Source organism: Zea mays, chromosome 7, assembly GCF_902167145.1.
Source record: "Zea mays cultivar B73 chromosome 7, Zm-B73-REFERENCE-NAM-5.0, whole genome shotgun sequence".
Lineage (NCBI taxonomy): Eukaryota > Viridiplantae > Streptophyta > Magnoliopsida > Poales > Poaceae > Zea > Zea mays.
Genome location: NC_050102.1, coordinates 12,927,929 through 12,943,432, shown reverse-complemented (window position 1 = coordinate 12,943,432; position 15,504 = coordinate 12,927,929). Strand labels below are relative to the sequence as shown.

Sequence of the window (15,504 nt, the reverse complement as noted above, 5' to 3'; positions counted from 1 at the left end):
AATATTAGAAAAGAAATTTTATACCCCCAAATTCATGGTGTTACAAATCTAACCCACTTAACAGGAATCTCCCCCCCCCCCGAGATTCAAGAAGACGCTAGCAAGAAAACAAGGTTGGTTCATAGGTTGTTCACGACTTTCTTGAGTTGAATTTGACTCTGAAAGCTTAACTTGTGCACTGGTTGCTTTGACCTTCAGATGCTCGCAACCAATTGATATAATTCTTAAGGATCTCATGGACCTGTGGGTTAGGACCCACACACGCTTTCACTACACCTCTTTGATCTTGTTGGCTGATGTTGATCGCATTGTCTTCATTGGGGTTAGCAGCTAACCCCCTTACTAGGAGCATTGATACACACTTGGTGAAGATGCTGCCGACTCTGATATTGACTGATTAAGAGAGGTTGCAGGATGCCAACTGGACAGGTGCAAGAGGGAAGGGTATAGATAGCAAAGGTAAGCATAGATGGATTAAAGAGAAAAGGGAGAGCACCCAGCTACCTAACTCTATGGCACTCAGCTAGTAAACGGATGTCATTGCGGACCTAGGGGCCACAACACACCAACACTCATCACAAAGAAGCAAATCAGTCATAACACAAACACTACACCACGGTTCGCTATTAGCAACGTACCATGGGTTGGTAAAAGTGGCTTTACCGACCCTCGGACAGTCGTTAAAGACATTTACCGACCCACCACTCGGGTCGCTGTAAGCGATGTCGGGAAAAGTATTGCCGACGCACTATGCCTTTACCGACCCTCCGTAAGTTGTTAAATCTTTAGTATTACCGACCCTCAGACTGTCACTATAGATTGAATTCCCGACACATCCTCAGTTGCTAATGACCACAATTACCGACTGACTGTTAGACTGTAATGACAACAATTACCGACTAACAGTCAGTCACTAATATCATGTTTACTAATCAATAATCAGTAGCTATAATCAGTAGTCTCATTTCATACAAAAAAGCCTCACAATTGGTATCACTGATTATAATCTACCACATACTGAGTGAAAACATACGACACACATAACACATAGATTGAATGAGTCACAAGGTTCAAATAATCATAGATTCATCGGCAGCACTTAAACATCCACAATTGAGTTGTAGTCATAAGCTACAAATATTCCTAAATATACCCAATTGGTCATCAGAGACAGTATATGGGTTAGACATTACAAAAGCTTTCCATCATGCCTATTCGATCTGCGCAACATTGCATGACTATTAGATACAAAGTTGCCCACAAAAGAACTTGAAACCAAAAGAAGCATGTCATCTTGTCCTCGAAGCATGTCAGCTTGTCCTCAAGTAGCTAGCTTTTTACACCATGCATTACCCGAAAAGAGTTGTGATCAAAATTAATAGAATAATCAGTGGTTGTTTTTGTTTCTTATGATATTACAGCAGCAAACAATAATGCTTCACCATTGATTTCAATTGAATGTTAAATACCTCAAACTGCAGGTGGTGTTGATGCCTTGTTGGTAATCTTTAGCTGTCCAAATAAGAATTCATCACTAATTTGTCATATATATCATTCAAAATAGTAAGTTAAGTTTAGCTTATTACTCTATTGTATGGCCATGCAATTGACATCTTGTTGGCATCACCCATAGTTTCCATATTGGCATAGGGACGAGGCAAATGTGCATCTCTTTTCAACACACAAGACACAATAACTTCACAACATTGTCTCCCAAGGGACTGGCCCGCAAGAATAGTGTTTGGTTTAGTTGAAATTATTGTTCCTTTAGCCACAGGTTGATCTGATCTCAACAAGGCATATAATATGACATCTTTTCCAACCTGATGCAAGTGATTAGTGTTAAGTTAGAAGGATGGCATAAATATCTAAAAGATGAGAGTACATATTTAGGAGGAAAAGGATCAGAGTATTACAAGAGCATCATGTTGAGAGCGAGAAGTTTCATTACTCCTTGGTGCGGTTGTTTTGTGTGCTGTTGTTCTTGATGAGGTTAAACCATGCACCTGGTCATGTAAGTTGTCATCAACATCATCTTCAGAAACATAATCTTCCTCCCCTTCATCTAGTCCAGCATCACCAGTTTCATTCAACCTTGCATCCTACATCAGACATTTCAGTCATGTATGAGATAAATGACTAGTTAAACATTGCTTTGTGTATAAACAAAGAGCAGTACTAACCAAATGTAGACGTGATGTGGAACCGTGTTGTGACATGGGACTTGCCCTATCTTGTTGTGCCCTTTGCTCCATTTGAGCCTGCAACTCAAAAACACGTTGCTCTAGAGCATCCCTGTCACTTTCAGCTTTCTTTCGAGCCATAACCTCCATTTGAAGTCTTGTTGGTGCATAACACTTTAATCCTGGAGTACCAACATCTTGAGGAGTCGGGCCTAGACCCATAAGACGGACATATCCTTTTGGCTCTTTCAGTCCACAAAGAACAGCATATGCATCACCTTCCTGAATTGTCCGCTCTTTCAACTCTGGGTAGATTTCAATAAGATCTTTAAGTTTCGCCTACAAAATATAATTTTTGTTGAAAAGGTTATGCCCACACAAAATTCATATTATAACAACCAATTATGAAATGAATACTCCCTCTGTCCCAGGATACTAGACGCGACTAAAAAAATGCAAAGACCAAGAAAGACATTAATTACCCCTCGTTTCTAAAAAAACTGCATGTATTCCCACGTCCATGCATGCATGCATTTTTCAGCTGTTGGTGCCTAACTCAATCGGCGCGCGTATGAAAAATATTTGGCAAGTTTTAGCGCCACTAATTGCTCGCTTCTGCTTCTATAAATACCCAATGCTTATGTACAGCTCACAAAACACTCCTTTCTCTAATCTTCCTTCTTCGGTTACACATAATGCCTATTTCAGATTTGAATGAGCCTATCAACTGGGATGAGATTGAGGAATTTGAAGGAAACGTACATGAGTTAAATTATGATTATGTGTGGGACAATGCATGCAAAGGAGTACAACCAAACTGCTTATGTGTTTGCTACCTCGTTTTGCTCACACCCCAATATCTCAGTACTCCTCTTTTGCTGGTACACTCAAAACTGAAGTCAAATGTCTACATCAGCATGATTTGGAAAACTCGTTCTCAAATTAGATAACTGTTCAGATCAATTTAAGCTGAATGCATTGTACTAAGTAGTATTTGTGCTTAATTTGTGCTTAATCGTAGCGTCTAGGCCCGTGCAGCTGCCCCACGCTAAACACCTGCTACTGCATTATCTGATGATTACGTTAACCAGTCCCCATAGAATATTGCTAGCTCTAGGAAGCATGTCATGTTTGGCAAGGGCAGCCCCGAGTTCAGCACTGGTGGGCATGCATTTTTGAAAAACTCGTTCTCAAAGACTGTGGCTGCTGCTGTCCAAATTTAGTGAGAAAAAGGTACTGAGCTGAGGTGTAACTTCTACTGGTATTTTTCAGAGCTGAGGTCTTTTGATGGTATTTTATAGAGACAGTAACGGTGCTAGAGAACCAATTTCCCCAATGAAAAAAGTAGTTGCGCCTAGTATCCTGGGACGGAGGGAGTACTTACCATTATTGGCTCTGCAGAGGTTGAAGGAACACCATTTTTCCTTGTATGGGTTTTGATAAAAGTTTCATCTCTTCGTGGGGGACGTCCTAGTTTGACAGCCTATAATATACGATATAATTATACTGAAGGTAGTAGAAACACTTCTAGTCTACTATATTGTATGCCTACTGAAGGTAGTAGAAACTGAATTAGCCAAGAAGGTCAAGCATTACCAATTTATGTTGTGAGCAAGCATAGCTCACACTTCCAGTAGTATGTGCAGCTGCAGTTTTTGCCGGTTTGCTTTTCCCACTTTCGAGAGAGTCTAACATATAATGAAAATATCATATTTATGCACTACTCATACTGGTTTTCTAATGGAATCAAAATGTTTATGCACAAACTTTATATTAGAAGTTTGTTACCTGAAATTCAGAAGTCTTCCAATAGTTATAGAGGATACAAACAATCTTTGGAGTCTTTTCTTAATAGGAAAATAGCGAAGAACTTTTCTAGGAACCTTGTACTCACGTTTTCCATCTAGACTCTTCTTTTCTGATTTCCAACGTGAGACACCACATTTTGGACATGAATTCAGTTTTTCATTCTCCTTCCAAAAGAGAAGGCAATTGTTTTCACATGCATGAATAGTATTGTACCCAATTCCAACAGATTTCACCAATTTTTTAGCTTCATGAAAGTTTTTAGGAAGTTCTGAACCTGTAGGTAGGGCATCAGCAAGTAAATCTACCAGCAAGTTAAAACTTCTATCGGTCCAACCTCCAAGAAGTTTGATGTGAAGTAACCGAACTAGAAAACGTAGCTTTGAGTACTTGGAACCTGGGTACAATTCTTTACTATTATCCGCTGCTAGCTTATGAATAGTTGTTTCATCTTTATTAGGTGGCTCAAAAGATCCGTCATCTTCCATATCACCTCTGTCATCTAAACCACAAGCTAAGTCCCTAAGCAAGTCTGATATCTCATCATCTTCACTAGGCTGCTCAATGAAATCAGGAACATCATAACTACCATGGTTCGTAAAAGAGGAGCTAGCTTCTCCATGTAAAGTCCATGTTCTGTATCCTTTTAGAAATCCATCACATATCAAGTGTTCTCGCACATCACTAGCCTCTCTCCAAAAGGAATTAACACACTTCCTACATGGACATAATATCTTGCACCCAACTGCGGAATTTCTAAATGCAAAAGCTAGAAAACTGTTCACCCCTTGTATATAGGCCTTTGTCTCCCTACACATAATCCCTATGTTAATTATCAAGATAGCTACAAAGAACACCTTTAGTTGTTTTGAAAAAGTTATATTGTACCTAGCCTCATTGTCGATCCACGATTTATCCATGCAACTTATTGTGGGATATGAAACAGCTTTCAGAAATAAAATCTAAAACATATAAGAAGCACAGAAAATATAGATAGATAATTAACACTCAAAAAGTTACTGAACAGCATGAAACCTAACAACTAGTCTTTTGATAAGGTAGAAAGATGGTGAATTTACCTTCTACTTCAGCTCAACAATCGTTTGATTGTTACAGTTCTTCACAACCAGGGAATCAGATCTGAAAATGGGGAGAACTTTTCAGTTTTAGTTGAATCAATTGATTACTTTTCATGCTTTATATATAGGTTAACAATTAGTAAAAAATAGAAACTGGGCAAATGGGAAACTGTTGTATGTCATACAACTTGTGCCAAAAAAATAGAATATGGTGCGCAATGGCCTAGTGTTTCTAAAATAGGTAACATGAAGTTTTTCAAATTTGCAGTTTACCACATGAAAGATGATCCCCAACTATGTCCCTGTAAGCAAATATGTGATATATGGGCAAAAATCAATGCCATCTGTTCAGGACCTCATGGATTTTAACCAAACAAATTACTTGCAATTAGCCCATCCAAAAATGAAAGGTTACAGCTACCAAACCCCACTAATATATGCTGATAATTAATCACACATCATTGTTTTCATCGTTGAATTATGCATAGAGCTTTAACTTTAGCAATTCTTTATCCCCCGTCACAAATTCAGGGCAACCACCCACTAAGTACATATCAAATGATGCACCTGCTTCAGGGGAAAATATTTATTTAGGTACACTGCACACACGATACAGCAGACCTGACTTTTCCTTGAAAAAAGAGAGGCAAATTTCAGTAGCAATTTAACGTGAAGAGATTTACAAAATGGACCCATAATGCAAATGCAAGGAACAAAGTGAATTTCCTGTCCTGGCATGCAGCAGCATAGCAACCATACTTGCTACTAGCTAGCGAGTGGTGATAAAGAAAGGCAGGATGAAGCTGGCCAGGTAATCCCAGCTCAAGAATAACAGACATGCATTTTCTTCAATTTTGTGGTGCATTTTGATCAACATAGTACTGACGATGATGGGTTCGTTGCACAGTTGAAAAACTTTGGAATTAAATGGAAAGGCTGTGGTGACAGGGATCGGAGGGAAGAAATTGGCCGCATATTTCACCCAGAGCAATAGCTACTGTACATGAAGTCAGGTTTAAGCAATACTGTTTTGTGGGCTCGACGCAGGCATGCCGCCGAGGGTAGGCGGGGCTCGGCGCGCGCAGCCCGGTCGTGGAGGAGAGGGGCGTCGCAGCTTCACGCAGGCCGGATGTGGAGGAGGGCGGCAGGGCTCCACGCAGCACAGACGAGGAGGGGCGGCGGCGGGGCAGCGCACCACAGCTGCGCGGCGGCTGTGCGGCGATGCGCGGCGGCTGCCCGGCTGCGCGACGGCCGGAGTGCCCACTGCCCAGCAGGACTCGGCGACTAAATCTGAGATGCGCTGTACACGAAGTGCCCAGTACACGGGAAGAGAGAGGATAAGATGGAGGGAGATGAAAAGATGGGGAAATTTTTTAGCGCCAGGTTTTCGCGGCTGCCCAGCTGGCCGGAGCGCCTTTTTTCCGACCGACTGCGGGATGTCGCAGAAACTTTTACCGACCCCTCTAAAGACGCTATAAACAAAACAATTACCAACACTCAGTGAGTTGTTAAATAAGGCTTTAGCGACCCACAGTCTGTCATCGCGTTTTACCATCACACCGACCGTTGATAATAAGGGTCGGTAAAAGTGTTCTGTGGTGTAGTGAAAGACAAACAGCACAAGCATACAACAACAAACATCTCGTTGCTACACGTTAATGTTAACTAGATGGTGGTCTTTCCTTACAAAGGGGAAACTACTCTAAGGCCATCGAAAGGCAAGGGGAATAATAAGACATGCAGGATAGGGGCATGAGCATAATAAAGGATGAGGCTAAAGCAAGGATTGTAACCGACAGAGAGAGAATACAACCAAGGTGAGGGTAGATAAAACACCATTCTCAAATCGAGATGGGAAAGATGATGATTCAAAAGGTAGGCATAAGATAAGCATCATGGAAAGATCTAGTGATTACAAAGGTATGAGAGGTAACAGGAAAAAGCACACCAAAAGATCGACTTAAGACAAGACTTGCAACACGACAGAGGAATAGGGAACGAATAAGAGCAGGAGGTGTAAGACAACACTCCTGAACTCAAATGGGAGAGGAAGCTTTAAAATACAGGTACATGATAAGCATCAAGGTAAAAGATCGATGGATGACAAGGGTTAAGGTGATCACAAAAAAACACACAACCAATGAATGTATTTTAGATAAAACTTGCAAGGTGTCAAAGAAGGGGAGTAGTGAATGATGAAATAGATGAGGCATTATCCTTGAACAGTGATGGAAAAGAGGGGGCTTCAAAGGGTAGGTTCAAGGTAAGCAGGAAGGCATGGGCAAAGATATCACGAGGGTTTTTAAGCTAATAACAAACAAGGATGTATGAGAGGAGATAAATAGGCATAAGACGAAGGGTATAAGTACCATAAATAATGGAGTTAAGACCGGACCTTCAAATGGAAAAGGAGAGGGTACGTCCAAGGGCGAGATAGGTAAATTGCCGCTCTCAAATTGAGGTGGAAGAGAGGAGATTTTTAAAGAGTAGGCACAAAGATAAGTATCAAGGCAAGATCGATGGATAACAAGGTAATGGTGATAGCAAATAAAAACACATCAAAGGATGGAATTAAAACGCAAATGCTAATTTTGATATCGGATGGTTTTTAACACAAATGCTTGAAACACAAATGCTCCACCAGCTGATGCTCTAGCTGTTACTTGCAGAATTGCAAACCATAAGTGCAGCCCCATCTTTTCACATGGCACTCATCATTGTCTTGATGGAATAGTTAACATTAGTGTTATTAAGAATAAAAGTTAGATCTTGCATCCAATGAGTATGTAATTTTCATGGCCATAGAAGGAAGCACTCATATAGTAGCGTTAAATAGGGAATTCTCTCATTTTATTGCCACCTTGCACTTTGACCTCAAAAAATCATTTCACGATATATATGTTTTTGTTACCTCATCTACGTTTATTAACACTGTTTTTATTTAATGTCCTTCTGTTATTATTTCATCATGATTGTGTTCATTGAGGACAATCAAAATTTCTTCTATGTTATATGTACAAAGAAATTTTGTGAATAGTTATACATATTCTTTAGTCTTGGTGTCCTGCAAGTCTAGGTGTCCTGCATTAGTAAACATGCTTGCTGTAGGGGGTTCTCTATGCAGTAGGGTTTATGGTTTAGGGTTTAGGGCTATTTTGTAAAACATTTTATCTTTTTTCAAAATGCTTCCTCTTCCAAAGGAGCAGGAATTTTTTTATATAGAACAAAATCCCCTAGACTAAACCATCCAGGAATCTCGGTAATTTCCCAACGGTTTTCATTTTCAATTTCAAAAACAGCTATTGGACTTCTCGTCCACCATAGCTCACAGCTCAACCATCAAAACTTTTGAAACCAATTGTCAAAAGCATTTTTGGAAAACAACATACTAATTGTCAAACCAAGTCATAACTCATTCATATCTGTGGACGCGGACTATTCGAATAGGTTTTGAAACTCTGTGAAGAGGTGTACACTTCACCCAATAGTCCGGTTTCTGCAATCTCACCGTCGTGAGATCGGATTACCGAAACTCTCTCCTCCCCTACATGTCTTTACCTTAACAGTTATACCAAAAGTAACATGGCCACCTCCATGCCCAAACCAGGACAAAACTTTCCCCCTCCTTGTCCTCCCGGTGCTCGCTAGCCAACATAACCCTAGGGTGCCGACCGTGCAAGTTTGGATCAAGCGACTGCCCATATGGTCTAGAGTGGTTGTACTTGATAAGACTATAGACAGTGAAGAATGGCATACCGGTCCTTATACGAGAGGGGTAATTCTTCATTCTCACACCTAACCCGGCTGAGCCATCACCTTAAGGCCCACCCAACACCGAGGAGTCCCTGATCATCCCACTCAAAGGTGATAAGGGTGATAACCCTTCATCATACACATTTTGAAAAACATTTTATTTTGAAAAACTCACACCTTTTTTCAAACCTTTTTGTAACAAAAATGTTAAGGAGTATAAAGATGAATTGCGGCAAAGTTCTAAGGCTGGGTTGCCATATTAACATGTCTCTTAGCAGAAAAATCATATAATGCATAAAATAACATGCTGATGATTGTCTTTGAAAAACATATGTAATTTATGCATCAAAGGGATCCAGTGAGCTTGCCATGCTTTAACCAGTGAAAGGGTGAGAGCTCGTGGAATTGGCTTCTGGCTCCACCGTCTGGCGTAGACTTGTAGAACTGGCCTTCACGAGACAGCATGAACGCTCCGATAACTACATAACATGAACAAGCAAGCATACAAATCAGCAAGTATATCAACAAATATTCATTATAGTGGTCAGGAATGGTGGTAGATGGGTGAATGTAGTTTTGAGTGTAGTTTGTGTTGATGGAGTAGAGATGCTTACCCGAAGAGTGTATTGGAGGTGGACCAATACTAGAAGTGTAGTGGCAGAGCGAGGTAACTGAGTGCGGGGGGTGGTTGCCTTAGCTCAGGTTGTTGAGGGTGTGGAAGGGAGAGGGTAACTCTCTGGAGGTATTTATAGATGGGTGCGTATGGTTTAGTATGGTAGAGTTTACTGTTTATGAGAATCGTGGTGAAAGAATCAGTTTGGATAGAAAATTATAGGTGAAATATGGGACAAGACTATTTTTGGAGTTTTCTAGAATATGAACCATGCTTACGGAATTACATGGATGGATAGATGGTAATTTGATAAGAATTTAGAAATCAGAACTGTCAAAATGAGAGACTGGACAAAGGAGTTTTGGTTTTTATAATCATAGGAATATAAAAGGAAAAGGGAAAAGGAATATTCCTAGAATATTCTAAAATTAGAATATTTAGAGATATTTGGAAGCAAAGTGCCATGAATTATTTCTGGACTGTTCATGAGCAGATACTTATGTTGGTGGCAATTGTTCCTACCTTCTCTGTTGTCGGACAAGAGTAAGGCAGCACCCAGACAACTGGAATACTGTGATACTCTCGTCTGGACGGGCTGTGGTATCTTGGGCCAGGTTTTATAAGATTGATGGTGTATCCATACAAACATGTTTCGCCTTTCTTTTTGGAAGCTTGTTTCGAAAGAACCTCAAAGTTAAGCGTGCTCAACTTGGAGCAATTCTTGGATGGGTGACCAAAGGGGAAGTTCTTACTAGAAAGAAAATCACAGTCCTCGGAGTCCGTATGACTGAGATATTGGTCTGGTAGGTCTTAGGTGAGTTGATCATCATGATGGATGAGAAGTTGAATATTTGGGCGATCGGAGTAACAATGAATAGTAGGATGAACGATGAATAATGATTATAAATGATCCGTTTAACGGTGAATAGTTCATATGAACGAAAGATGAACGATGAATATGGATTATGAACGAACGATGAACGATAAATAGTTCGTATGAACGAACAATGAATAGGGATTATGAACAAATGAACGATCGAATGATCGGACGAACGAACGATCGGAATTTCGGCAGCATAACGACTGAACAAAGATTATTTGGACGAACGAATGAACAAACTACAAAAATATTTGGAATATTTAGGCAATATTTCTGAAAGAATTTGAAGGGATCACTTGGAAAATATTTGTAGGTCTTTTTGAGGAGAATTTTGGAGAGAATATAGACCACTATATTTTCTTTGTTGAGATCAACTTGCAAATAAACATTTTGAAACAAAATTTAAAAGTTCATTTTGAATTTAGAGCGAGTTTGAGAAATTTTCTAGATTTGAATTTTCGGAGTGCTACATATCTATACAAACATGGTTCGCCTTTCTTTTTGAAAGCCTGGTTCGAAAGAACCTCGAAGTTAAGCGTTCTCAACTTAGAGCAATTCTGGGATGTGTGACCAACCGTGAAGTTCTAACTAGAAGGAAAATCACAGTCACCAGAGTTCGTATGGCTGAGATATTAGTCTGGCAGGTTTTATGTGAGCTCATCATCATGATGGATGAGCAGTTGAATATTTGGGCGATCGGATGAACAATGAATAGTAACGATGGATAGTATGATGAATGATCGGATGAATGATGAATAGTGATTATGAATTATCTGATGATCGATGAATAGTTCGTTTGGACGAATGATGAATAGGTATTATGAACGAACGATGAATAGTTCGTAGGAACGAACTATGAACATGGATTATGAACGAACAGATGAACGATCGGACGAACGAGCGATCAGAATTTTGGCAGTATAATGGCTGGACAAAGATTATTTGGACAAACGAACGGACGAACGATCGAATGATTGGACGGATGAACAAATGAACCATGAACGATCGGATGGATGATCGAACAATCGGAGGAACGAACGAACGAACTATGAACATTTGGACGAACAATTGAATGAACAACCGAACGATCCTTGTGCGCGTGTTGTGCTTGTGTTAGAGTGGGAGTAAGTCAGCGAGTGGGATTGAGTAGCCATGAAATGGCTTGGGATGGCATGAGTGGGCCCCTTGCCCCTCTATTAATGGGCAAGGTGGGGGATTAGGGGAGGAGTCGAGGATTAGTGAGAGATAAAACATGTATTAGCTATGGATAAGTGAAATTAGCTTGTAGAGCTCACTGTATGACCCCGGAGGCGTATGTATACGTATGAGCATAAGGAAAATTATTAAGAAAATATTTGTAGGGATTTTAAAAGTGATTCCGAGGGTATTTCTTAGGAGAAAAATATTTGGAGAAATATCGGTGGAACATTTAGCCAGTATTTCTGAAAAGAATTTGAGGGGATCACTAGGGAAATATTTGTAGGATATTTTGAAAAGAATTTCGGAGATAAGGAAGACCACTATATTTTCTTTGTTGAGATCAACTTGCAAGAAAACATTTTGAAACAAAATTTAAAATTCATTTTTAATTTAGAGCGAGTTTGAGAAATTTTCTAGGTTTGGATTTTCGGGGTGCTACAAGGGGCTGACGTCATAGGGCTGAGAAAATAGATGTAAGGATGTGACAAAAAAAGAAAGTCTAACAAGGAAGTCTAACTCTCATGATCGTGCCATGTGCCCCCAAAAGGTCCTAATGACCTTATCGTTACTATTTGCGAGGAGTCTCCCCAATCGGGTGACCTATTGCGATCGTCGCTTGATCCACCCTCGTTCGGCGCCACCTCCTTCCCTTTCTGGGATGTTTCTTGGCTTGGAGCACCCTGCTCTTAGCGGGCAACATCGGCTTTAGGATCCACTTCCCCTGATGAGGCATGTCGCATCCAAAAGCCTCTAGCATCTGTCTGAGTGGACATCTGGAACCACCTTGAGCATCAGGTTGCCACTGCTCCGACCTCGCACCAACGACTTGTTCGGCTGCCCTGTAACCACAGGACCTGCAGCTGTTCGGACGGCTGCAGCTGCAATCCATAGAGACAAAATACTGTACAAGCCGCAGCCGGATTAATGCCACAGCAAGCCGCAAACCTTCTGTGTCGCACGAAACATTCGTGGTGTTGACACGATATGGCAGGCAACTACTGCTACTCAGGATTTTTCCGCTAACGTGACCGAATGCACGTTCTCCTAGAAACGTCCTCATTCTGTGCAGTGTGATTTATACCGATACCGTTGTCTATCCACAACAGCATCCGCGAGCTGATGGAGGCATCCCAAAGCGTTCTAATATTTTTTTCATTAAAATTTATAGGGAAACATACTTTATATTTAAGTCCTCTAAAAAATTGGTTAGATTTTGACTAAATTTTGTGAATTGGAAAACGTATAATACCAAAACTAAAATTCCCATATATTATTAATAGCATTACCTACCATTACAATGTATATAATAACAGCGATCTTAATTTTTGTTTAGAAGCAGGCATGACTACACTCAGCCATCGTAGAGTAGCGAGCATGAGTTCGTCCCCCAATGCAGTAGTAGCACTTGTTATCTTTGCATGGAGGAAACCCTACAACGCATCGTGCTCCGTTTCCTTGCATAATTCCTTCTTTAGTTGGAGTAGAAACACCGACATCATCTGTGACATGACCTAGTAGAAGGTATAGGATAAGAGTTCTTTTAGACAAAATTGTAAGTTATCTATTCTATCATATCTATCTATCTATATCTTCTATATATCTATATCTATATCTATACCCCTTATTATATCTATATCTATACCCCTATATTATTTGGTGAATTTGCTATATCTATCTATATCCCTATATCTATATCTATTTGAGGTGTGGGAAAACCCAAGGTTACATTTCTGGCTCTACTACTACCTGCCTGTGCCGAGAGCTCTTGGTCGCACACGCATCGCCAACGAGGAGCTACATATGCAAGCCACTGCATGCAGCGTTGTGCAACCGTCGCTGCCCTCCACTCCTGCTATGCCACCTGTCACACTAGGTTTTAGAAGGTAAACCGAATGCGAACCATGCTCGTGCCAGGATCAGAACTCACGTACATAGCGATTACATAAATGACTCATCATAGCACAATGCGTCGAATAACAATAAAGAGTAAGCAATAATATTAAAGACTAGAGTCATTTACATAATATAAATCAAAGTACATAGAATCAAAACGTAGCCAACGTAAATTAACCCACCACAGGCAGCTGACTGGGGGAGGTCGCTAGCCTAATCCTCGAACTCGTCGAAGTCCTGGAGCTCCTGGAGATCCGCCTCGACACCTTCTTTACCTGAGCATAGATTGCACCAAAGGCAACCTGGTGTTTTTTGAAAGCAAGGGTGAGTACACATCAATGTACTCAGCAAATGTCCCGTTTGGCTGTAGTGGACTAGCTTTTATGTGGGGTTAAGGTCAAGCAGTTGCTTTTAGTTGATCAGGTAATTATTACTAGTAGATAGCCAGGTTTTAACATTAACCCAAGTTGTTAACCCAAAAGTACTCTTTCCAAACGGAAGGAATACCAGAAACCATAATCATAATCATAATCACAATAGAAACCAGCATTATCCTCATCATCATCTGCAAACAAAGTAGTCCTGATTCAATGTGTCTCTAATCAATGGAGCTCCCAAGGCCGCTCATAACCGCGAGCACGGTTGATATATCAGTTTCATAACACTCTGTAGAGGTTGCGCACTTTACCAACGAGCCGTGATTCCCTCTCTAGCTCGGGCTTGCAAGACCCTTATTCACTCCCGATGTGAATGGCCAAGGATTCACTACGAAGCCTTTACAAAGATTCCCTGAGGGTGTAGCCGCCCGTTAGATTTCCTAAATGTACCGCACTCCTCCCCAAGGGGCACTCCACCCTAGGCAGAGCGAGCCGCATACACCGAGCCCATTGACGGCACGACGACGAAGCGAACTACACCTCAGTTCTTCTAATTAATTAGCTAAGGGCGTCCCGTACCACCCTCATGGTTGCACCGTTTTCCTGGGTGGTCATCCAACGAACAAGTCCTTATGGAGAGGCGCTCGAGAAACCGCTCGAGTCCCCTAAAGTGCCACAAGTATATCATCATATCCAAAAAAATCATAGTATCATCATTGTATCTCATCATGTTCATTGATTAAAAGTAAAGCGCTAGCATAGAACTAATCATAATAATCAATACCCAAAGGGTAAACATTGACATGAAAACAGAATACTAGTCAATCCTTAGGTTGATCATGGTATGCGGGTTGATGAATTATAAAGTAAATGAGACATAATAGGTCAGAGGATACTTGCCTTCACCAAACCGATGCTCAGGGTCTTCGACTTCGTAGGACTCAAAGAACTTCATCTCAGGACCCGTGGTTCACCAAATCTTGATTGTCGATTCCTCGAAGCTCAGGAACAGATCGCAATCTATTAACGACGCACAAGACAAACAAGCACAAGCAAACATATACTTGCATAAGAACATTACACCATACAGGATAAAATATTATAAAGCATGCAATAAAAAATAAAGCTCGCTTATATGGTGGCGCGAGGAAAAGAAATGCGGAAATCGGAGCTATGGTCAAGAAGTTATCGCATTTATACCAAACAGGTATTAACTATAACATTTAATTCGACCTTTTCAAATATAAATTATATCTACTATTTAGTTCGATTAATCTGCTACACGAACAACTGTTATTAAATAAGTAATTTAATTAAAAAGAGAGATTCTAAGCGAGGCGAAATCACGACGCGCGAAACAACACGACAGCGTGTGAACGGCGCGCGGCCACGCGCGACATAGCACGCGGACGACGCACGAAACAGTGTGCGCGACTAGCATGAATGACGCGCGAATCTGCACGTCAACGAGCACATCACGCGTGAGTAGCGTGATGATGTGCGCAGATAGTGTGACGACGTGTGATACTCGCTAACAGATAACGAGATTAAACTAAACAAGTATTAATTCGAAAACATTTACGTTGACATTAATCATGCTAATATTTATTATAAAAGTATAAACTAAAACTACAAATTAGTTTTAATCAGACTAACAAATAATTAATTAATTAGTTAAAACATGTTCACGACAAAACAATGCTACTGACTCGTACGCGAC

General features: G+C 40.6%; 3 protein-coding genes across 5 annotated transcripts; all 3 read right to left on the bottom strand.

Moving 5' to 3' along the window:
- Window positions 1-1,048: 1,048 nt before the first annotated feature.
- On the bottom strand, window positions 1,049-3,893 carry LOC103632051 (uncharacterized). 2 transcript variants are annotated; one of them, XM_008653910.2, is made up of 7 exons: window positions 3,780-3,893; window positions 3,568-3,666; window positions 2,184-2,522; window positions 1,917-2,102; window positions 1,587-1,823; window positions 1,470-1,512; window positions 1,049-1,353 (listed from the first exon to the last, which is right to left on the bottom strand). In XM_008653910.2, exons 1-6 carry the CDS (start codon window positions 3,876-3,878, stop codon window positions 1,471-1,473), a joined length of 1,002 nt encoding a protein of 333 aa, XP_008652132.2. In that variant the 5' UTR covers window positions 3,879-3,893; the 3' UTR covers window positions 1,049-1,353; window position 1,470. The 2 variants fall into 2 exon arrangements, with proteins under 2 accessions (XP_008652132.2, XP_020397409.1); XM_020541820.1 differs by having other exon boundaries at window positions 1,049-1,333.
- A 28-nt stretch (window positions 3,894-3,921) lies between these two features.
- Window positions 3,922-6,273, bottom strand: LOC109939286 (uncharacterized). Of its 2 annotated transcripts, XM_020541822.3 has the most exons (3): window positions 6,095-6,272; window positions 5,069-5,129; window positions 3,922-4,951 (listed from the first exon to the last, which is right to left on the bottom strand). In XM_020541822.3, exon 3 carries the CDS (start codon window positions 4,907-4,909, stop codon window positions 3,968-3,970), a length of 942 nt encoding a protein of 313 aa, XP_020397411.1. In that variant the 5' UTR covers window positions 4,910-4,951; window positions 5,069-5,129; window positions 6,095-6,272; the 3' UTR covers window positions 3,922-3,967. The 2 variants fall into 2 exon arrangements, with proteins under 2 accessions (XP_020397411.1, XP_020397410.1); XM_020541821.2 differs by having other exon boundaries at window positions 3,922-5,129; window positions 6,095-6,273.
- Window positions 6,274-12,757: 6,484 nt separating this feature from the next.
- On the bottom strand, window positions 12,758-13,451 carry LOC118472905 (protein MATERNALLY EXPRESSED GENE 3). Its single transcript, XM_035960851.1, has 2 exons — window positions 13,261-13,451; window positions 12,758-13,025 (listed from the first exon to the last, which is right to left on the bottom strand). The coding sequence occupies exons 1-2, from the start codon at window positions 13,328-13,330 to the stop codon at window positions 12,844-12,846; spliced, it is 252 nt and encodes an 83-aa protein (XP_035816744.1). The 5' UTR covers window positions 13,331-13,451; the 3' UTR covers window positions 12,758-12,843.
- Between the last annotated feature and the right edge of the window lie 2,053 nt (window positions 13,452-15,504).